The 23,680-nt window shown below is 41.0% G+C and overlaps 2 protein-coding genes across 3 annotated transcripts; one reads left to right on the top strand and one right to left on the bottom strand.

Moving 5' to 3' along the window:
* Positions 1-3,051: 3,051 nt before the first annotated feature.
* Positions 3,052-17,229, bottom strand: HAUS3 (HAUS augmin like complex subunit 3). Of its 2 annotated transcripts, none has more exons than XM_081873294.1 (5): positions 16,838-17,229; positions 8,482-9,463; positions 5,606-6,045; positions 4,667-4,889; positions 3,052-3,303 (listed from the first exon to the last, which is right to left on the bottom strand). In XM_081873294.1, exons 2-5 carry the CDS (start codon positions 9,397-9,399, stop codon positions 3,079-3,081), a joined length of 1,806 nt encoding a protein of 601 aa, XP_081729420.1. In that variant the 5' UTR covers positions 9,400-9,463; positions 16,838-17,229; the 3' UTR covers positions 3,052-3,078. The 2 variants fall into 2 exon arrangements, with proteins under 2 accessions (XP_081729420.1, XP_081729419.1); XM_081873293.1 differs by lacking the exon at positions 16,838-17,229 and adding an exon at positions 11,052-11,690.
* On the top strand, positions 12,154-22,939 carry ELOC (elongin C). The gene is made up of 4 exons (XM_081873295.1): positions 12,154-12,311; positions 17,306-17,361; positions 19,589-19,732; positions 22,508-22,939. The coding sequence occupies exons 2-4, from the start codon at positions 17,358-17,360 to the stop codon at positions 22,696-22,698; spliced, it is 339 nt and encodes a 112-aa protein (XP_081729421.1). The 5' UTR covers positions 12,154-12,311; positions 17,306-17,357; the 3' UTR covers positions 22,699-22,939.
* The last annotated feature ends 741 nt before the right edge of the window (positions 22,940-23,680 follow it).

Below are 23,680 nucleotides of genomic sequence, written 5' to 3' on the forward strand. Positions count from 1 at the left end.
ACCAGGTAGCACAAACATGATTTGAGGTGGCCTAAGACTTTTTCAAAAGAGCACAGTGGCATTTAAATACTATAAGTTCCTTATTTGTAGACAAATCAGTTGTTTCCAGGAATAACATGCTTGAGGGATTTGGCTGGACATGTTGCTTGGCAATAATGTTGTGTTCACTGCAGCATAAATGTGTGGTTTTTGATGGCTCAATATTTATGGTGGGATGAATAGATACTGAAATCTCACTTCCTTAATTGTATTCCCCAAACAGCAAAAAAATGGCAGTATTTCAGCAGCAAGCAATTTGTTTGGGATCTTATGATGAAGGTCAGATACTGCATTAACAGATCCAATGTGGGTTATAATTTAAAATGTAAAACATTCTGACAAATTAGGGCTTAATGACCTAAACTAGTGGTTTTCAACCAGTGTGCCATGGCATCCTGGGGTGCCTTGAATGATGGTCGGAGTGCCATGGGCAACATTGGCCTGTCCCTCTTTCCTTCCCTCCTCTGATGCCCTCTCATGCCTCTGCCTCCCAAAGGCTTGCACAGTTGTTTATTGCAGCAGACCTGGCTACAAGCTCCCCTGGCAAATGCTACCTCTTGGGCTGGTTGCCAGGAGCTGAGGCAGCCTTCGAGTAAGCAAGCAAGTGGGCGAGGGAGCCCAACCAGCCAGTCTGCCAACCCTTGTTTTGGGAATGGACAGGCAAGTCCCAGGCCCCTGTGGGGCAGTGTCAGGAGGCACCTCTCTTTGGGGTGGGGCAGCTCAGAGACCAGGGGTGGCAGCAGAGACTGTCCAAAGAGCTCCAAAGGAGAGACTGAGGGAACACTCCAAAAGGGAGGGTATTCAAGAAAGGGTGAGGGACACTCAGCTCTACAGGCAAGGGGTGACATAACTGGGCTCCTGAGCCCCACAGGGGTGCCGCAGAAAGAATGTAGTTGGTCAAGGGAGCCGTGGATTCAAAAAAGTTGAAAACTTGTGACCTAAGCCACTCAAAACTACAGGCACTATGAGCACATGTGCTTCTTTTATAGTCAAGTTACTCCATATCATTTTGAGCTTTTGGCTTGAATTTGAGCTTAACTTCTCTAAGCTTTGTTTTAGCAGCTGCAGCAGCAGAGCATTTAAATGGGGGAACTTGCTCCTGTTCAGAAGAGGACCATATTGCACTAAAATACCAAGTGAAACTGTGCCTACAGCCACTCCAATATGTGAATGATACCGGAGAAATGTAAGGGCAACTGTGTTACAGCAGAGACTGAAGTGTAGGAATTAGGGTTGGACTAGGACCAGGAAAACCAAAGTTCAAATGGCTATGAAGCTCACTGTAGACTTTATGCCAGTGATTTTCTTTTTAGCCTAACCTACCTCATAAATAGTTGTTTTCAGGATAAAATAAGTGTGGGGCAGGGAATAATAATATACTGTCATCCTAAGGAAGGTTGGGATAAAAATGGAAGATTTTAGTGTTTAAAATCATAGCACAAGCAACAGAATAAAATAAGAATATGCCTCAGCCATACGACTGGGTTGACCTAGCCACTTATTATAATCACAAAGCCTTGTAAGATGTGATTTAGAACCCTGACAATCTGACTAAATTTCAGAATCCACTATGCCCCTCACCAATTCCGCAGAATGGTCTGTCTCAGAAAGCAAGTGAAGTAATCCACATCAATTCATTTGAAAAGCCAGTATGAAGTAGTGAATGGAATGCTGAGATTTGGAGTAGGAGTATTCAAGTTAAAATCCTAGCTCAGCTATAAAGATTACGGTGTGGGCTTCAGTAAGCCATAAACCTGTCTCCGAAAATGTTGAATACAAAGTAGGAGAGGCTCCAGAGTCCCTTGGGAGTGCATTATATGCACTGGAGAACAATAGACCATGTTTTCTACAGATTTTCTACCACTAAAAAATAAACGCCTGGAAACTTTTTAAAAATGTATAAGAAGAAGAAGAGTTTGGACTTGATATCCTGCCTTTCACTCCCCTTAAGGAGTCTCAAAGTGGCTAACAATCTCCTTTCCCTTCCTCCCCCACAACAAACACTCTGTGAGGTGAGTGAGGCTGAGAGACTTCGGAGAAGTGTGACTAGTCCAAGGTCACCCAGTTTAGTGGTTTACTTAGAACACTAAATCATATTTCAATCATATAAACATTTACAGTCTAATTGAAAAAGCACTTAACTTGGAAGTAATATTAAACTCTATAGGGTTTATAGGAATTAAGTATTGAGATTAAAGGCAACAATCCTTAATTGTGCATTAAGTACAGTATATTAACCGTGCTTCCTATATATTTCCACTCAGAAGTAAGTCCCACTGCATTTAGAGCTTACTTGTAGCTAAGTGTTGGACAATTCTATTAACTGCAATGGGGTCTTTGTGTAAGGTATTCTACAGAACATCAGGGAAGTAAAGTCTGTGGTAGGTAATGTAAGCTATACAAGCATTAGGCAAAAATAGGCATACTTGGAATGTTTTATATACATACAAGATGTGGTCTACATAGTAAGAGCAATGGTACAATGATGAATTGTTAATTCTAGAAAGAAAGAAAAGGCCAATGGACCAATTTTCTGAGGAATGAACTATCTTCCAATTCTGAGTTGGTGCTTTTTGTCCTGTATAAAATAAAATATGATAAACATTCTCATCCAAAATAGTATGATAAATATTGGAAGCCTTGTAGCAAGCTACTGTATGTTAATATGCAACTAAATCATACTCGGAGGAGACCCACTGAAATCAATGAACTATTCTGGCAGGTGTACTCAGAGTTATTTTGCTGGATATCAACCATAAGATTTCCCCCTGTTTGTTACATTGGTTGTTTCTTGATAGTTTTCAGTTAACTTAAAATAATTAGGCCTTGTCTTCTAAAGACATTTCTCATATTATTTTTGCCCTCCATACTTGAACTATTTAAGATGCACAATTGCCTGATTCAGTAACTGAGTGCCTCACACACTTTGTGCTTTCCTGATGCTGCAGGAAAAGCCTTTTTCTGAGTTTTCCTCCATTTGTTACATTTCAAAGTTCAGTACAAGACACAAACAACAAACACATATCTAAAATTTAATCTTTAAGACAAAGCTTGAGTCTTAGCCTGCTGTTCCATTCTCTCCACAGCATTCTTCAAGCATTCTTCATCTTTGAAGAAGTACACCCACAGTTTTCTTTCCATCTGTTGTAATTTATCATTCTCCAAAACCTTCTTCTTAGCCTTTATATCAGCAAGTAAATCCACAATAAGAAGATTCAGTTTATTCAACAGAAATTCCTGCTGGTGAAACTGCTCAGCCAGTTCCTAAATATGGGGACAAATACAATAACAACAAGATCAGTTTATGTGTACTCTAAATACAGGTTGAAGTAGAAAACCACCACACTATCTTCTTGCAAATTTCAGCAGCTACTAGCCATACATTTTTAAACTTTGCTCCTTTAAAAAGCCCAAATTTATGACCTAGATTAGGGATCTATGAATTTTGGCTCGGTTGTCACCAAGCTGTTAGTTGTGGTTGCCATAAACCCTTTCCTCCTGAGCCCCTTAAGCTCATGTAGAAAACTCACAGGGGTCAGTTCTTGCAGGTTCCAATTAGTTTTCAAAAACAGAAAAACTGTGCAGGACTGGATGTTTTTGTCTTCTCGGAAGGCATCAACTCCTACAAAAAAATTAGCTTCTGGCTAGCTAGGTGGTCAGAGCCAAAAGGCACATCCTGTGGGAAATGAAGGGGAAATGTGTGTGTGTCTTATGGGGCGAATGCAGGCTTCAGGAAGCTATCCGCAAGGCTCTCCAGGCTTCAGGAAGCGGTCCCACGGGCTCGCAAGGCTTGCAGGCAGCAGCCTGCAGCCCACAAGCTTGGGGTACAGCGGGGAGGCGCAGCGCCGCCACCCTGCTATTCTCCGACCTGGTCTGGAGGCTGGGGGCGGGGAGAAGCAAGCTTGCTTCTCCCCCCCCCCACCAGCCCCACAAGCTCGGGGGATAGCGAGGAGGCGGAGCGCCGCCACCCCGCTATTCCCAGACCTGACCTGGAGGCTGGCGGGGGGAGAGAAGCAAGCTTGCTTCTCCCCATCGCCAGCCCCACAAGCTCGGGGGACAGCAGGGCAAGCCGCTGCCCTACAGAGGCTTAGGGAGGCTGTCCCTGAAGGCAGAAGAGGGAGACGGAGCGCTCTGTCTCCCTCTTCTAGCTTGGGGATGGCTGCGCAAACCTGGGGGGGAAATAAAACAATTTTCCTTGATTCCCCCCCCCAAAAAAAACTAGGTGCGTCCTATGGGCTGGTGCGTCCTATAGGGTGAAAAATACGGTAGTTTGGAACTTAAGAGAGGAGGTGGAAGGTGCTGGCCAGCTATCCTGCACTCCCAATTCCTACAGCCATGTGTCCAGTTCTAGCTTAGGGAGAGGGTATATACCAGAGCTCACTACCCTGAGCCTCAGCTGTTGGCAGTGAATATGGTCAAGCAGCAGAAAGGGCAGACCTGGGCTAGAGTGTTCATGCCAGTAATTATTCAGAACTTCAGGATTCACTTCTGTCTACCTTGTTTGTGGAGGCCCACTGCAAATAGCATGCAGATTTCTTGGTGTTCAATATGAAAATGATAAGATGATAAGTATTATCAAGCACACTATAAAACTACAATCAGAACTGATCCTAATCTAGTTACTCACCAGGTTACTAAGACAGACCCTTTCTCCTCCACAGTACATAGAATTGCGAAGTGAGCCTAGATCAGCATCCATCTTTGACAGAAGAATTTGTTCTTGGCTAGATGCTGCTAATTGATCAACTACCGACATTGTGTCTAGATGTAATTTTTCAGCCATCTGCTCAAGGCCTTCATACGTTCTGAACAACTGCTTTGAATTACTTCCTTCCAGAAGTTGACACAGCCTTGAAAACAAGAAATAAGATTTGCTGATGTACAAGGAAGCTTCCAAAAGCAGCCTGAATACACAATAAAGGGGGGGGTCAATGCAATTATTTCAGTAAAACTCATTTATAGAAACTGATTGTTCATTTAAGTATGGCAGCACAATAGTAGCTTTTGTTTTCTCTCTGTAACTCTGTAAAAGAGTTGCAGAAAATAACAAAATTATGAGACCAGAGTTGGTCCAATTCTCTCATATACAGCCCATTACACAAGAAATAATTGTTGCAAGTTTGGCTATACTAGAGTTGCACACATTCTTAATTCATATGAGAAACCACATAAGTTATCCTAACCCCAAAATAAGTTAAATCCAATGATTTAAATAGGCTTCTGCATGATGATTCTGTATAGGTTCAGTTAGCATGACTTCCTAATTTGATAATCAGCTTAAATACAAGTATCCAGGCCTAAAACCTCAATTTGGTTCATAAATGCTTAAGCTTGGGAGAAGGCATGCCTCCATACATCTAAGGCCGGGAACATTTATGTGTAGAAAGAATTAAGATCATCAGAAAAGGCTAACCCAATACATTCAGATCACTATGCTGGCTCAGAGTGGTTATCTTTTTGAAAAACCCACTGATTTCAATGGAACTTACTTCCACATTTAGGATTAATTTTCCACAATAGACTTCAATTAATACATTCATAATTCTATCAATAATCAACTGCTTACCTCTGTGCAGTAGTATCTTTTGAATCAATAGTGTTTCTTGGTATTTTATGATGGGATATTGATGGCTCTGACATTGTTTCTAGTACCTGCACCAAAGTATTACTGCTTTGTTTCAGATCTTGTACTGTATTTTCTAGGAGACGGCTATTATCTCTAAGTTTTCTCAACTCAATTTCATAAGCCAACTGAAGAAGTTCAAAGGATGCCTTCTGTTTGATCAACTGATTACAAATTTGATCTTGTCTTGATATGTAGTAGTCCTGTCGAGCAATCTGTAAATCAAAGTCACCCCTCACCACAGGCATATTCAATAGCTCTGCATCCTCCTTTACGAGCAAAGGTAGAGTTTCATTGTTTATTTGAGCCAAGTGTTTTTTGAGTTTTGAAATGTCGCTGTTCAGGCTAGAAATTCTGGTTTCAACATTTTCTTTTCCAGGAGTCTGCAAACAAACAAACAAACATCCTGTAAACTTCTACTGTCTCCTTTCTGTTTTTTTTTTTTATAATAATTTTTATTGGGTTTTTACATTTTATAACAACAAACACACACACAAAGACAAAAACACACAGGTACAATTTCATACCTTAATTTTCTTTACCCACTTTCATTGACTTCCCCCCACCCCCTCCTCTTACATCCCAGTTCCAATAATTAATTCAGCAAGTTCTTACCTAACCTCTTAAACATATTCATATTGCTTTTAAAAATTTAATTCTTTTTGTTTATCTATATTCAACTTATCCAATTCTCTTATAATCATTAATTTCTTTTTTTTTAAGGTCGATCTAACTTCCCTTCCACAAATTTTTCCCTTTATTATATTAATTATAGGTCACATTGACCAAATAAACAAATCATAACATTTTATAGTTCTATTCTCTCTCCCCCCCCTGCCCCGGTTTCTGTCCCTTCCCAAACAAATGTCCAAAAAACAAACAAAAAATAGTTCTTAGCCCGGATTCCTCACATCCGAGGCGTCTGATTCTCTGTCAGTCCCTCTCTGCCAACTATATTGATAGTCCTCTTTGTTGGTCCTAAGACCCCGAAGGAGTTCAGTCAGAGTCACATCATATTTTCTTTCATCCAAAATGTTTAAAAGTGGTTGCTGCGAAGGATCATCTACTTTTCCATACTCAAGAGGAAAGTCCCAATCATGTTGCTTTATTCTTTTTAGTTTTAATATTCCAAGTACTCCAGAGACTTCCCTCTTCTTCTTTCTCATCTTTCGCAGGTTTGTAATCCAAAGATCTTCTTGCTCATACTCTAACAGTGTAGATTCCTGGTTGATATTTTCCACTTGTAGTGTCTGCACTCCTTCTTTCTTCTCTGTCAATTCCAAGGGCATCTCTTCCTGCTCAGCTGCAGAGTTTTTGTCATACGTCTCCTTTGTGCATTCAGCAGAGTTGTTTGTTTCAGAGTTCAAGGTCATAAATACTTTGCTCAGAGCCATACTCTGCTCTTGCAGGATTCCCACGAGAAAAAACATTTTTTCTATCTCCGCCAGTAATTTTCCCTCTGCAGCCATTGTAATGTCACTAATTCCCCCTAGGGGGATTTAGTAGTCCTTTTCCAATAATCTGTTACTTTGTTATTATCACTACTTTGTTTCCAATCACCTCAGCTCAAATGTATCACCTTTAATTCAGAGAGTTATTAAATAACAAAATTCTTTACTTTGTCCGCCCGTTTGACAGCTCCTTTGACAGCTGTCAAACTCCTTTCACTTTTTCCTCCGGCACACAAACAGGACACTCCCGGGTTTTGGGGGGGATTACACACAAAGTTCCAAAGTTCCTCCCTTTCTCTCCAGCACGAAATCTTCTTCTATCAAATTTGTGAAAAACTTTTAAATCATCAAAACAGTATTCATTCCGCCTTAATTCTCCGTTCCTTGCTTTAAATCGTCTATAAGTAGAGGGGGTGCGGACTTCCCTTTAACACATCCCCCGATCGTGCCGAATTCAAAAGGTAAAAAATTTTTAAAGTCCAAATTTAAAGGACTCACGGGTCCTTTGTTATCCAATCCGAATTTTGGGAAGAAAGTCAGCGCTCTCCGGCCATGGCTCGCGGCTTCGCTCCACTGAAGTAGCGGTCTACTCTCAGCACCACGCCACTCTCCGTACCCTCTCCGTAGCCTTTAAAAAGGCTCTTCGTGGGTCGGGGAGGGCGCTTAAGGTGCCCACCGAGTCACCAAGTCCGCAGGCTTCCGCGCCTGCGGTTTCTGAGGGTCCCCGTGTCGCCGGCACGGCAAGACCCGTCTTCAGCGGAGCCGATTCCCTCCAGAGCTCGAAGGGAATCCGCCATTAGCCGTTCGCGCTAACCCGGAAGACTGCTGCATTCTGAATCCTACTGTCTCCTTTCTGTCACTAACAAGTTCCAAATTCAGATACTGAGCTTCTTTAATAAAGGAAGAACAAATTTTAATAAATAAAAGATTCAAAATGTTACTTTAGGAATTAGACAGATACACAAACAGAATACTTCTCTAGAAAATAATACTAATAAGGCTCAATACCTCAATAATTTTATAGCCATTAACAATAAACCTGTAATGCCATTTTAGTTACAGTCTCATTAATTAAAAACTGATTAAAGATATATATAAAATCCAATTTAAGTTGTTTTTTAAAAAATAGCCTGGTGGTTAAAATTAAAATAGAATTTTAAAAAACTTAAAACCGATTCAACTTCACATTGACAGGGTAAAGTCCAATTGTCATGGCACTCACACACCAACCTCTGCTCATACAACAACTCCTTTCTTTCCAGGGAACAGGAGCAATGGCTTTGTTGGCTACACCCCATACTCTTTATACAGTATCTGTACAGTGACACAAAGACTGGTTGTGAAATAATAATCATCTTCAATACATACCTTCTTTAAAGAACAAATATTATCCTCCGCCCACTGGAGACCCGATTTCATGCTTAGATTCTTAGCTTCTTGCTGAATCAGCTGATGCCGAGCACAAACATAAGCCATCTTCAACCTGGTTAGCTCTTGCCTATCCTCACATACATCATTGCTCTCATCAGAAGTAAAAGAATTCCTTATATCTACAAGCTGGAAATTTTCTTCATTAGAACTTTCAACCAACTCGGATATACCTTGGAAAAATTGTTTTTTTGTATACAAAGTAAGGGCTGCTGTGCTTTGCTCTTCTTGACACAAGTATTTATCTAAGGCAAGCTGGGCTAAAAGGACAGGTGCAGGGTCCAATTCTTGTTGTCTGGATGCAACAGCAAAGAAAGAGGTCAACTTTCCAATTTTTTGAGTAAGAGACTGCAGCTCGTTGTTGATCTTTGTATTCATGGCATTGAGAATTCCCTGCGCCTCTTTCAGGGTTTTAGGTTTTTCCTCTCCTGTGTCTTTCAGCTTCAGGCACAGAAGGTTATTGGCTGAGGCCACTGTTTGAAGCTTGTTCCGACGACGGCTTTTTAGGTGTTTCCTTTTTTGAAGGGTCTGAAGCTCATCCTCTAATATTTTAAGGTTTTCTTCTTTGTCTTCATCACAACTGTTAGTTTTAATTTCAAGAGACTTACATGTCTTCAGAGCTTCATCTAGAGCATCCTCTTCTAATAGTGGGTTTGCTGATTTAAGGAGCAGATTAAATGACTGCAGCTCTTCTTCAGATAAGGTATGACTCTCATTCAGTGTTGTACAAAACCATTCTAGAAATGACTTATCTTCCAGTGTTTCAAACAGCCAGTCAAAGTCTTCTCCATTAAGAGAATCTGCCTTTGGATAGCCAATCCTCTTTAGAGTTTCAACAAACTTGGGACCACAGTCCATGATTTCAAGATCAGTCTTCAACCTTGGATATTTGTAGAGGCTTGTCAGTAGGCTTCAAAAATATCTGTAGCAAACGAAAGTATAGAGTGATAAACAGAAAATATATTTTTAAGTAAAGTTCTGCCAAAAAAAAGACAAACAGAACATACAAAAAATACAGTAAACTATACATGTTTTTCACTTGCTAGATAGAATATATATATAATTTTGCATGTTGATTACAAACTAGCCAACCCATGGCTGCCTGTCAACACTATGCAGAAAAATACTGTAGTAATTGCTTAATGATAATCTCAACTGTCTTGTAGGGCTGGCAGTAAAAAATAATGCTTTGCTGCATTAGCTTCCAGGTTAAGACAGCAAGAAGGCCCAGTTGAGTCCACTGCCATCACACAATGGCAGCAGTCTGCACAATATTCAGCAGATCCTGCATGCTCGGCCCCTCCCTGCCCCAAATCACCCTGCTTTGGGGGATTCTGCTGGTTACCGCTGGTAGGAATGCTGCCAGAGAAATGTTGATGGAATGCTGTCCATCTCCTGTTTGGGTGGATGCACTGGGACATTCCTCACTCAGAGGTAAATACAGCAGAGTAGAAGAACTTCCTACTAAGGAAATTCCAGGGGGTAGCCGTATTAGACTTTTTCCTTTTTACCAACATATTTTATTGTGGCTGAAGCTTTTGTCAGACACCACCAGATCAAGTATGGCATTGCCTAGTTGGCTCCTGGTGGCCTCAGAGGATTAACTTTTTCCGGATGTCAATTTCTCCAGAAGGTTGACTCCTGTTTCAACAAAGGCAGAATACTTATCAGTTACATGTGTTTGACAGCACACCCCATCACATTCAATGGTGGATCTCGATTAGCACCACATCCATGCACATTTACTCCCAATGAAGTACAGTAAGCCCACAACTTACACTCTTTTAACTTGTACGTATTCAGCTTTACAAACTTGGTTAAAAAGTAAATGGAAAGAGGGCAGGCGTCCAGCAAAAAAAAAAGAGACACTTTGGCAAACCCACGCGCCATTGAACCCAATATGATGTGACAGTACAAGATGTTGGCTTTAGGTGTGAACCCCAGAACATAGCCCCCACATTAGTGGTGGGCTTACTGTATGCAAAACGAATGCAGCTCTGGACATGCTACTGCCACAACAGCGGTGCAGGCCTAGGCATGCACACCTACTCAGAAGGAAGCCCCACTTTGTTCAACGGGGCTAACTCCAAAGTAAGTGTGCAGTGGGTTGCAGTCTAGCAACGCAATCCTGTGCATGACTGTAAATCTCTCAGGCTCCAAGGGGACTTGGCCTCTCAAGTGTGTCTAGGGTTGCAGCTTTAACGATGCAACTCTGTACATATCCTCTCAAAAGTAACCCACCCCTGGGTTCAATGGCAGCTTATGCGTGCACGGAACTGCAGCCTAAATCTGTCTAGTCTTTACGGTGCGTTGAGGCTCGTTTCCCTGTTGGATTGCATCCAACTAAGTTACACTCGGAGCAGATCCACTGAAATCAATGAACCCACGTTATCATGGATCAATGGATCTACTCTGCATTGAACTGCCCTTTGTTTTTTGTTTTGCGCAAAAGAACCAAGACAGCTGGTGGCTCCTCCGCCCGCCAGCCCAACCCCCTCTGCTTGACTTACTTCCGAGTAAAGCTTGCAGAAGATCGGCCTCCCGATAAAGGGATTCCAGCTGCCGCGACGGTTTAGCGGGCGCCACTGGAGGAGGATTCAAACCTCCGCCTTCTCGCGGCGGCTGACCTACTTCAAAGTCTCGCGAGAGCAGCTCAGCCCTTCCGGGTGGAGAAAGCGCGCGTCACTCAGCCTGCCGCTTCTTCCGTTCCGGAGACAGGGTGTTCCTGTATCGGTCTTTTACCTCCCATGGGATTTGACTGATGGTTGGGCCTCTTCGGCGCGGCGAATTGCCGCCACTCCGATGTGTACGCATGCGCGGCTGGCAATTTCTAGTGAAGCAGCCTCTTGCGAACTACGTTTCCCAGCATGCCACGGACACGCAGACGCGACGCGGCTGGGGTTTTCCCGGGCCACTATTATACGAATTACGTAGACTGAAGGATGAGGAGCGCATGCCTGTTTCTGCAATAGCATAGCATGAAAATCCCGTGACATGGGTATACAGGGCTCATCAATGTAAAACTGAAGCCGCCCCCTTGTCATTTGCATAGATAGAAAGAACTTGCGCAACTAAGGAAATCCCACAGGAGAAATTACCGGGAACTGTGGCCCCGTGATCCCAAGGATGCAAATATCGAGTTTTCCCCCAATAAAGCGATGGGATTTGGATATATTGTGTATGCTTTATTTATAAACTTAAAGCGCTATAGCGACACTCCCATTGCCTGGAATTGGGATGTTCCTTTTACTTGTGTGGCATTTCTCTTTCCCACCTGCAGCGCAAAAGTAAATAAAAAGTTTAAAAATGCCTAGATCAGCTTTCATAAAGGTAGCCGTGTTAGCCTGCGGCTTCTGGAACCTGAAACTACAGATACAAACGTTGGACTGCATCATTCCTGATCATTGAGAGTTCAGCAACATATGGAGGGCTACAGATTGTTGTGATTGTTGTTGTTTAGTCGTTTAGTCGTGTCCGACTCTTCGTGACCCCAGATCACCCTGCCTCAAAGACTTAAAACCAATCTTTTTACGGTGCCTCTTTGTTATTGTCGAATCAGAGGGGAACTACAGGGGGCGCTACTTCAGCCTTTCTCTCCCCTCCCTCTCTCTATGGTTTTCCGTGCGCGTCCACTTCGGAGACCGGAAACCGGTGTCTGTGACCGAAAGGAAGTGGTTTGGGGCGGAGAGGGGGGCGGTTGTCCCGGCTGGAACCGTGAGGGGCCTGAGAAGCTACTCGGCGAATATCTTTCGGGCGCTGGCAGGGCAGAGGTGAGCGGGGACGGGGGAGCGCCAGCGGGTGGGGCCGACCGGCAAACCCCTTCCTTCCCTTTCCGCGCGTTGTGACTGCAGTCGGGGACCCCTTTCCTCCCGTCCTGTTGACTTTGGGAAGAGGCCGGGTGAAAAGCAGATCCCGTCGCGACCGAGGCGCCGCTGAGCCTGAGGGAACCGAACGCGTTCGCCGGGCGGCCCTTTGCTATCCTCTCTCAACTGCCCTGCTGCGCAGAGCTGCGCCGTCCTCGCCTCACTTCGTCCTCTCCCTTTTCTCCACCCCGACTCGCCCCCCGAAAACTCTTCCGTTTGCCTCAGACTCTTCCCCCGCCACCGCCGCCCCATATACGGCCCACTTCTGTCGAAAGAGCCCAGGGCCACCTCAGTCCCACCGCCTTGAGGAGGAACCCAAAGTTACATCCACATCACAGTCTCCATGCGGCCTGCGCTTTTTTCATTCCACATGATCTCGCGTCTGGATTTTCCTCTCACTGTCACGCTGCTTTTTCCTCATCAGTTAAAACCCGAGTGTACCCAGATTTCAGTGTTGCTTGGCTTCTAGCCCTTCTTTTCCTAAAACCGCCGGGCAGGGGGATCTTCACGTCCCAAGTCTCGGAAAGCAGTCTTTCAGTGTATAGCTTAGGCATGGAGTGAGTGACCTGAAATCAGCCTTTATTTATGCAGTGAACCCCCCTGTTTTTTAGCCTCGGTTCCCAAGTGGCTCTTGCTGGTATTTTAAAACAGCTTATGCCACAAAACAACCTGAATTAAAATACAGAACTTGAGTTATTTCCACACCGCCTAGCAAAACAAAGCAGTTTTTTCTTGTTGCTTTAAAAATCGGTTAATGGAGGGACCAGGTGAATAGGCAGAGAAACAGAGTTTCTTGACCAATGTGTAACCACTAGAAAGGACCGGTGTCTGATATCCATCTTTATCGTTCAAGGTGGGGATATCAAGAGCCAGGTCCATGGCCTAGTAAATGAGAGGAGCTCACTTCATGACTTTAACTGTTCTGGTTCAAAGCTCTTCTGATGTAGCACCTGCTGCATGTATTCTAAAGGTCACAATATAAGTAGATCTTAATAATTTTCTTTCAGAAATTCCAGAACTTCCTCTTTTCATATGATTAATCTTAATGGTGTTTGTGTATTAGTGGGCATAATTTTCATTGCATTGCCATAAAAATAATGAATCACACAATTAGCCATATTCCAGTTCATTGTTTGTGGGTGAATTAATCGGCAAATCAAAACAAAACTTCTTTCAGATGCACTTGAGAATACATTGAGTTAAAATTATTGTTTTTTGTACCAGGTAGTGGGGACAGTTTTTACAGGAGACATACATATAGGAGCAGTCCTATACACAATAAGCTGGTGAATGGTAAACCCAGCTTAAATTAAACCTGCATAAATTACACCAGATCCAATATTCATTCAGACACGGCTACTGCTGGCTGAGCTGGCCTAAGCCTGACAGAAGGAGAATAAGCCTTTAAAATATTGCTTGAGGTAAAGTTCCCATTTTGCTAGCTTAATTTACAATAGGTTGTCAGGTCACATGAATAAGCCCAAATCCTCCCTCTCTGGTCCTCCCCCCACCACACCCCTGGAATACCCCATTCTCAGGGCTTATGCTATTTTAAGATCTGCAAGGGAAGCTCAGTTGCTGGGTTTCAGCTGGGAAGTGGAGATATGCCAGTGTAGCTCTGAATGACCCAAGGATGGGGGAGTTAAGGTGGCATAGCCTTACTGTCCTAGCAACCTCCAGGGTCAGTCGGAGATCTGCCTGATCATAATGCCACTCATCCTTGCAGATCTTGCTATGGGGTAGGATTGTTCCCATAATCTTCAGTGGCCCAAATACTATTTTCAGTTACAAATTTGATCAAATTCCAGTACTTATTTAGTTTGTTTCTAAATTTCATTTCAGTTGATATTCATTATAGCATGTAGACAGAATATTAATCAGTCTGCTTGTATGCTGATTATTCAAAGAGACCTTCATATGCTTCCCTGCCCCGTGATAAATTCAGCAGAGCTACTCTTAGAAAATCTGCTGCCTAAGTGTTAAATAGCTGTTGGTGTCCAGCAACCTTTTGAATAACTACAATATAAAGCTTGTACCAGCAGATCTGCTTGCAGTGCATTTGTTGGGTGGGGAATTGGTAGGCTGAATACAAGAACGTTAGCAGATACACAGTGTGGGAAAGTAGCAGATAACAGATTCTTATATCTGGAAAACTATGCAAAAAGCTTGGTGGATGTTATGCTACTTACAACATACAGATGGTTTATATTCTAAAGGTCAAAACTCCTCTTTCTGTTGTCTTTTATCACTGTCAACAAAATTAAAGAAGGCATTGTCTTATATCTTTGATGCTCTTCCATAAAACAGTTGGCAGAACAATTAAATATCTTTTTAGAAATGTGGTAATGGGACCTTTTATAGAGCTGTGATAAATCATGGGGCACACCTAATCCTTTATAAAGTAGACAGGAAACAAAAGGGGCTTCTCATAAGTTTTTGGAATGACATGATATAGCAACCATTAATTATATCATCCATGAAAACTTGCAGGCTTGTGCTGGTTGTAAATAACCTTCCCTCTTCTGCTCTGTTATTTCTTCCCCAGCACTTGCATAAGTTGTCAGATATTATTCCTTTGCAATAATGGAAAGTTTTTTTTTGTTTTTTCAAAACATGGGTGTAACCAAGTATGGTGTTGATCACTGGTGGGAGTGAAATCTGCAGTAGCCATTATGTTAGCTAAGAACTCCATTGAGACTGGGAAGAGACATTATAGGAGTGGCATGACTAGGCAGGAAAGTGGCCAAGACCCAAAGTTTCATTAATGTAGAAGGGTAGGTCATTCAGTTTTAAGTGTTTTTTTGATGGTGGTGTGTTCTCCCTTTGGCTGATTTGTGATATGAGATGGTAGTGAAACAGTTTTGTGTGTTTGTGTTGCATTTTTCTTCCCTTCACCCCCAATGCTGGGGGATCATCCATAATTTTTTTTTTGGGGGGGGGAGGGAAGTTCCACTGTGTGAGCCAAAGTCCACTTGTGCAACAGTGAACTTTGTTCCAGTTACAGATAGGTAGCCGTGTTGGTCTGCCATAGTCAAAACAAAACAAATTCCTTCCAGTAGCACCTTAAAGACCAACTAAGTCAGTTCTTGGTATGAGCTTTCGTGTGCATGCACACTTCTTCAGATACACTGAAACAGAAGTTTCCAGACCCTTCTATATAGTGAGAAGGTGGGGAGGGGTATTACTCAGAAGGGTGGTGGGAATGGGTGATTGGCAGATAGCTGTGATGAGCCTGTTGACGAATCTTAACGACTGCAATAGGTCTTACAGGAAAAAGCAAGGGGTGAAAAGGTGAAAAATGGCTTTGTCATGTATAATGAGATAAGAATCCAAGGTCTTACAAAGCTATCTGCCAATCACCCATTCCCACCACCCTTCTGAGTAATACCCCTCCCCACCTTCTCACTATATAGAAGGGTCTGGAAACTTCTGTTTCAGTGTATCTGAAGAAGTGTGCATGCACACGAAAGCTCATACCAAGAACTGACTTAGTTGGTCTTTAAGGTGCTACTGGAAGGAATTTGTTTTGAGTGAACTTTGTTGTTTTGATTAACTTGTATTCTTAAATAGTGAAGGAAGTGACTATAAAGGTGATTCCAGTCCCTATCTGTGCCCATTGTGATTGTCCCTTCTTTCATTGTTTCTTCCCTTGCACCCTGAAAGAGTGCTTACCGGCTCATAGGAAGTATAGCTTGTCTCAATGAAATAATGTTTATTGCTACTTCTCAGTAAAAATAAACCCCAAAGCACCTAAATAATATAATTCAATAAACCATTCAAACTGAAAACACATTTTACTGTTTGTGTGTTTGTTTGTTTGTTTGTTTGTTTGTTTGTTTGTTTGTTTGTTATAGTACTAAATTTGTATTATGAAAAAGTCCATCTGTCTATAGAAGCTAGGTAGAATAAAAGGCATCCACCTACCTACAAAAGCAAAGGATAAATCAGTCCTGTTGGACAATAGAAAACTTTTAATTACATATCATATGTGGAAGTTTTCAGTGTTTAATGTTGTATTATGTTTTTACTGTTGTATTATGTTTTTACTATTTTTGCTGGGAGCCTCCCAGAGTGACTGGGGCAACCCAATCAGATGGGTAGTATATACATATACATGCACACACATTATTATTATAATTATTATATTATATTATTATCATTATTATTATTATATTTGGAACTGGATCTCCCCAATGAATTTAGGGGAGTGGTTATTTCTGGGAGGGCCAATATTTTGAGTTGAGCCTGGCAACTTGTATCCAGTGAAGACCCTTACATGCTCTCTTAGCTTTCCGTGGCCAACATCTGGGTAGCCTTATTCTGGGCCACTGGAAATTTCCTAACTCTTTTCAAGCAAAGCTCCACATAAATCATATCATAGTAATCTAGTCATGAAGTTACAAAGGTATGTATGAATAATTCAGATAACTTACCTCTTTTGGGGTGAGAGTCTGGTTCAAGCAGGACCTGAGGAAAAAGTAGTTCCAATAAGCCAAAAAAAATAAAAAATACTTTGGTAGATAGCCATTGTTAGGCATGTATTCAGACAGTGCCCCAAAGTTAACCTATCTAATTGGATCTGAGATCTGAATTGGAGTCTTGTGGCCAAAAAACACCCAGATGAGATTATGAGGTTATTCCTGGAAATTGTCATGGGATTGGTTAGTCAATAAGAAGTTTTGGGTGACCTTGATCTCATACTGGTTGGTACTGATTAATGAAAATACTGGTCTACATGTGATGTGGTAATGTGGCACAGTAAACATAGCTGAGTCATGTTTTTATTTAACTTTAATATCAGCTATAGAAAGGACTGCCGTTTATGACCTTTGCCACCAATCCACGTATTTTGCTTTTAGCAATGAACTTAAATGTATATGTACTTTTCTGTTTGTTTTCAGATATTATTGCAAAGGCTCTAGGAGCAAAGAACCAACCATCTGATAAGAAGAGATGGGTAAGTGTACTGTGAAAAATATCTTTGGCAACAACCTTTGCTTTGTAAGCATATCATAAATGCCTAGTTTTATTTTCTCCATGTTTTGGTAAAATGTTTAATGACATCTTGAAAGCAACAATACAGGATAGCTCAGTTGGTAGATGAGACTCTTAATCTCAGTGTTGTGGGTTCAAGACCCACATTGAGCAAGGAGATTCCTGCATTGCAGGAGGTTGGACTAGATAACCCTTGTGGTCCCTTCAAACTCTACAATTCTGTAATTACTTGTGGTGCTTTTGTATATAACTCTTTTTTCTGGAATACCTCTTAGCACAGATCAGACTGAGATCTGCTTAGTGTTTGCAAAGTGGCTGCCTTACGTCCCTACAAACCAAGCCCAGGAAGTCCTACAGTATACTTGATAACTGGCTGGAATGAATGGGGCATATGGGGGCAAGGGAAGAAACAGAACAAGGCTGCAATCCTATAATCCCTTGGAATAAATGGCATTGCACTCATTAGGACTTAGTTATAAGTAGACCTGTCCTGCATTGTGCTGTAAAGCTTATTTCTACTTGTTTAATGCATGAAATTGTATATGTATTTAATGCCTAGCTTCTATCAAGGAAGAGTTCCAAATGACATGTACTATACCAAAGAACAAAAGCCATTTGGTTGAAATAATGCACCAGCCACCTGCAACTGCTTTCTGTTAGTTTCTATCAACAATGCGGAGATGAAGGAAATATTTCAATTGTTTCTAGGTGAAGTTGCAAATCTTGCGTTTTCATATTGATATAATAGGAAGTTAACAGAGTTTAAACATCAATGAGAAAAAACTTCAGTAGTTTCAAGGATTTCAGATTAGTAGATCAGCACCCATCCAATGTGAAAAGGTGCTGAGCAACTAAGGAGATAAAAGCTAGAAGAAGAGCCCTGCTGGATCAGAAGAAAGACATAGTCTAGCATCCTGTTTCCCACAGTGACCAGCCAGATGTCTGTGGCAGTGGTAGGTAGCCTCTGGCCAGCCACATCCTTGTCTAGCCAACTAGGCCTGTTCCAGCAGATCCCACTCACTTCCTGGTCATCCCATGCCATTTTATGGAGCTTGAACATAAGGCCTTAAATTGCAGGCAGAGCTGTCTCTTTTGTCCAATCTCAGTGCTAAGATTGGAGATAAGCCCTCTGTCTGCTCTTTCAGAGTAAAAGGCAGCATTTCCATTAACCCCAGCACCAAAGTGGGGGTGGAGAAAAATACTCCCTTCTACTTTTATCTCTGAGCTTAGCACCATGGTGCTTCGTGCCAGGATCAGGTGATTAAACCCCTCTGCCGACTCTTTAGAGATCTTACAGCGCTGGAGTGAAGAAGCCTGGAAATGCTGGAAATGTATTTATGTGTGCCTGCATGTCTGGTGTATGAATGTGTTTGTCTGCATGTATGTATGTGTGGGAGAGAAAGGAAGAGTGCTGTGTACATGCATGACTGTTGCATATGTGTTTCTGATAATGGAAGAATAGAAGTACATGCATTTTTCTTTTCGGTGTTTATTTTTTCCACATTGCCAACTAAGACCCCAACAGTGTAATATGAAGTTAGGATTTTTTGCCCCAAAGTCTACCACTTTACACCTAGTTGCATTGAATCACATTGACCTGGAAAAGGCTATAGCTTAGCGGCACTGCACTTTCTTTGCATGCAGAAGGCATTAGATTCAATCCCTGGTATCTCCAGGTAGGACTGGAAAAGCCTGTTGTCTGAAATCATAGAGTGCTGCTGCCAGTATGTGTCGATACTGAGCTAGATGCACCAATGGTCTTGCTTGGAATATTGTAGCTTCCTATATTTCTTCCATCCACTTCACTGATCACTCCTAACTCCAGGTCATTCATGAACAAGTTAAGTATCCCAACATAGATCCTTGCAGACATGTCTTGCATCACTTCATTGTGAGAACTGTCTGTGAATTCCAACTCATTGCTTCCTGTTTTTTAACCAGGTGCTGATTTCACAAGATCTTTCCTCTTATCTCACTACTACTAAGTTTGCTCAGGAGTCTTTGGTCAAAAAGTTATTGGAGCACTTTGACTGTGTTAGTGTTTCTAGTGTTCTTGCATTTCTTAATTTACTGTTCTTAATTTAACATATAATTAAACATTAAAATGAAATTTAATATTTTCTCATTTATTTATTCCTACGCTTTCTAACATACATTAATTGAAGTAAAATAATAATTGTGTATTATAGATGGAGAAGAGAAGACATATGGGGGCTGTGAAGGCCCTGATGCTATGTATGTGAAATTGATATCCTCGGATGGCCATGAGTTCATAGTTAAAAGAGAGCATGCACTCACATCGGGAACAATAAAAGCTATGTTGAGTGGTCCAGGTAGGTTCAATAAAGTGTAGCTTACCCCAAAAAGGCATGCATTTGGATTTCATTGTGGTTTTCTGTTGCTTGTGATGTGGGCACTAGAATAAACCAATTTTTCAGCTTCTTAATTAAAGAAGCTCACTTTTCTTCTTTTTATTTCTATGCCTGTCAAAGGTAATGTGGCCAACAACTTCATGTACGTGAAACAATAAACATATTTTGTAATCTAAGCCTTTATCTAGACTGACCACTTGAAACACCCTTGTACACCACTGTGCTTGAGTACCAAAGGCTAGTATCTTTTTTCTTTTTCTTTTTTTTCCAATTCATAAAGAAGAGTGTATTTTATTTCAGACTTAAAACAAAACTATTACGGCATTCCAAACAGTGTTCCTCTTTACTTTCTTATTCTTATGTTCCTCTCTCTATCTCTGCTACCACCCCACACTCAAGGACCAAGTGCCCTAACTGTCTCTCTATTACCAACTGCCTTTCCCAACCAGCCAACCCACTCAAACCAACCAACTACCCACCCACAACTCCCAACGAACTAACTCCCAGAACTCCTCTCAGAACTCCTTTACTTGTTTATGTATGTATATAGATAGATATAAAAAAACCCAAAACCACATACAAAACTGTTTGATCAGGAGTGTAAAGTTAACCCTCCTGAATCGAAACTTCTTAAGGGGGGAGATATGTGACGTTACCATATATGAGAGAGTGCTGGAGGGGAAATAGTTAAATAGGTTGCACTGACAGGACCCAGGGGGGTGGAGTCAGTGGGTCTATAAAGGCTAGTATCTTTTTCAGCTAAGATTTGAGTTTGTTTTCCTTATATAATTCCTCTTTGCTTCTTTAAGTGGGTGATAAACCCGAGAGGTCTATAATAGTTGATTTGATCAATGACATATTTTGTAGAAAGAACAATAGACTCTGAATAATTCATTCGTTCTTGTTATTATGAATAACAATTATTTATATAACAATGCACATGGTACTTTGCAGAGAATGAGAGGCATGAACTTTCTAGATATCAGTGAAAAGGGAAATGACAGGAAATCTCAACTTTTCATTAAAAAATAGACATAGTGGCTAACAATAAAATCCAGTTCATAATAATAGATAAGCTGCATCCCAAAAAAACATTGCCTCCCAAATTAGGCTTAATTACAATTGTATATGGGGACTAGTAAATTGTGCCAAAGTCTTCACAGAGAAAGTAAAGGAAGTATGAAGGAAACATGAGAGGTAGCATCATGGAGATGTTTTGGGAAACTTCCAGACATAAGATAAGGTGAAATCATTTGATGGAATATGTCACAGGCAAGGATGTGTTGAGACACAACACTAGAGACATACATATTAAAACCATACTTATTGTCAAATTTTAGAATTATTTTTTAAGTACTTATATGATGGCTTCCTTAAATTAACTGGCATATATGGATATATTATGTCACCTTTTAAATTTGCTCTGGACTTCTAATATAAAGTTCTAAGAGAAAAAGCCAAAATAGATTAACATTTGCAATGCTCAATCCATGTCTTTTTCTATAAGCCCTGTGGTTTGAGAAAACTGTTGGTCCACAGGCCAAACTTGACCTGCCAGGGGTTCAAATTTGCTCTGTGAGGGTGTTTTCCCCAAACTGGTTTAGCTTAGCATTTTATCCAAACCCAGGCTTGTGGTTTGTCGCTTTTCAGAACAAACCTTGGCTACAGCTCATGGTTTGTTTGTTTGTTTGTTTGTTTGTTTGAATGTAATGCTAAGCCAAACCATTGCTTAGCTCCGGATGGTGTGGGGAGGAGTGAAGCAGCCAAAATTTATCCACCAAGTACCCTCATTCTCTCATTCTTGCTTAGCGTTATGTCATCATCATTTTATTTGTATGCCACTTTTCCATAGTTAAAACCATGCTCAAGGCGGTTTACAACATAAAAAGATTTACATAATCACAAACATAACAAAACTAGTTATAAATACAAAACTAGTCATAAATAAATAAAAACATCAAAAAGTACAGAACCAAACTGAAGCAGGGTCACTGATGTGGAAATTAAATATCAATTCTCAAAATGGAATAAGTAGAATCCATGACAGCCAACCTTCTCCTTAACCAACTTACTGCTTTCTTTTGGCGTAGTCCTCTGATAATTTTTAGATTGTATGTAAACAATGGCCGGGCTCCAAAGAACTAATTTAAGTGTACTTAAGGGTTCTCATTCACCTGAAGTGTGTGACTAGTTCATTTTTCTTTGAACAGCATTTATTTGTCATGTAGAAAACTCCTGTTAGAACTCCCCTGAGTTTTCAGAAGCTACTTTTTCTGTGACATGTTCATGTATGTGGGGTGGAGTTGGGTAAGAGGTTACCATTCAAGAAAAAAGAAGTCCAGAATCCATTTGAGTGCCCCAAACTAACTGTCATTCTTTGTACTAGTGCTGAAAAGGGCACTGCCTGGTCAATTTGTTTTTACAGCTTCTGTTGTGTTCAAGATTTCACTCTGATCAGCCCACTAGTACCTTATCACGTGAAAACTGTCATAAGAGCTGGTTTTGTAGGATAAATATTGTTAAAATATTCTTCTAAAGAAAATATTCATAAAATAAAAATATTGTTTCTTTAGCTGGTCAAAATTGAAGTAATTTTAAAGCATAAAGGAGATACAGCATTCTTAAAATGCTCAGGTTCAACTGGCCAAGAACTCTACCAAATCATACACAACGTTTTGTTGAAATGTTTACTTGCAGAAAGATCTGTGTGCTCATTTGTCTTTTTTATGTACACAGGACAATTTGCCGAAAATGAAACAAATGAAGTGAATTTCAGAGAGATTCCTTCCCACGTCCTATCCAAAGTATGCATGTATTTCACCTATAAGGTTCGCTACACTAACAGCTCTACAGAGATCCCTGAATTTCCAATTGCACCTGAAATTGCACTGGAACTGCTGATGGCCGCAAACTTCTTAGATTGTTAAAGTAAATTATAATAAAACTGTAAACCTTTTTTTCTCCCAATATTTAATGCACGTATTTCAGTTAGTAACTTTTTCATATGGCATGTTCTGTATGTTTGGTTAAGAAGTGTAATGGTCACTGCAGAGGCTATTGCTCACAGTGATTTTGCATAGGAATCATTCGTGATCTGATTTTGTTTTGCTGCTTACATAAGTAACGGACTTCTTACCAACTGACAAATAAACATGCTAATTTAGTGGACGACTTTGCCTTATCCTTTTTGTGATGACAGAGCTCAATTTTTCATGGTCTTAACCCACTGAAATTAGAGAAGTGCTTTCTGAGAGCAGATCCCAGCTAAGGCTCCAATTCTATATCAACTTAGAGTATGCCCCTTTGAGTACAATTGGACTTACTTCTGACCAGGTTACATTGCAGATTTTTTTTTATTTTTTTTTTAGGTTTCTTTTTTGCTTTGTCTCTTATGTTATCTCAATTTTCACAGTGTTCTGATTAAATTGATTGCTCTCTGATGATAGTTCTTGCAATCATTATACAGTGGTACTTTTGGTTATGAACTTAATTTGTTCCGGAGGTCCGTTCTTAACCTGAGGTACCGCTTTAGCTAATGAGGCCTCCTGCTGCCACCTCGCGACCGGCGCACAACTTCTGTTCTCATCCTGAAGTAAAGTTCTTAACCTGAGGTACTGCTTCCGGGTTAGCAGAGTCTGTAACCCGAAGTGTTTGTAACCCGAGGTACCACTATATAGTTATGCTTGTAGCAGGTGTTAATCGTGATGTTCTTGTGTTTTCATTTTCCTTGATTTTTTTCTTCTAATGTTGGTAATAATACTATTACATTCATATAGTAGTCTGTTGTGGCTTTTTTCACTGTTGTAAGTCATGTTTACTCCCAGTATGTTTTTAAATGCACTTGCTGATGCTGTAAAATGATGATTTACTACTGCAATGTCAAATGGGAAAAATGGGAAACTCTAATTT

This window comes from Podarcis erhardii, assembly GCF_964252035.2.
Source record: "Podarcis erhardii genome assembly, chromosome: 8".
Taxonomy (NCBI): Eukaryota; Metazoa; Chordata; class Lepidosauria; order Squamata; family Lacertidae; genus Podarcis; species Podarcis erhardii.

Coding starts and splice junctions, on each gene's coding strand:
- HAUS3 (XM_081873294.1), bottom strand. CDS start 9,399: ATGGACTGTGGTCCCAAGTTTGTTGAAACTCTAAAGAGGATTGGCTAT. Junction 6,046..8,481: donor ATATTTGTTCTTTAAAGAAG/GTATGTATTGAA, acceptor GTTTGTTTGCAG/ACTCCTGGAAAAGAAAATGT. Junction 3,304..4,666: donor GGGTCTGTCTTAGTAACCTG/GTGAGTAACTAG, acceptor CCCCATATTTAG/GAACTGGCTGAGCAGTTTCA.
- ELOC (XM_081873295.1), top strand. Junction 19,733..22,507: donor AGCTATGTTGAGTGGTCCAG/GTAGGTTCAATA, acceptor TTATGTACACAG/GACAATTTGCCGAAAATGAA.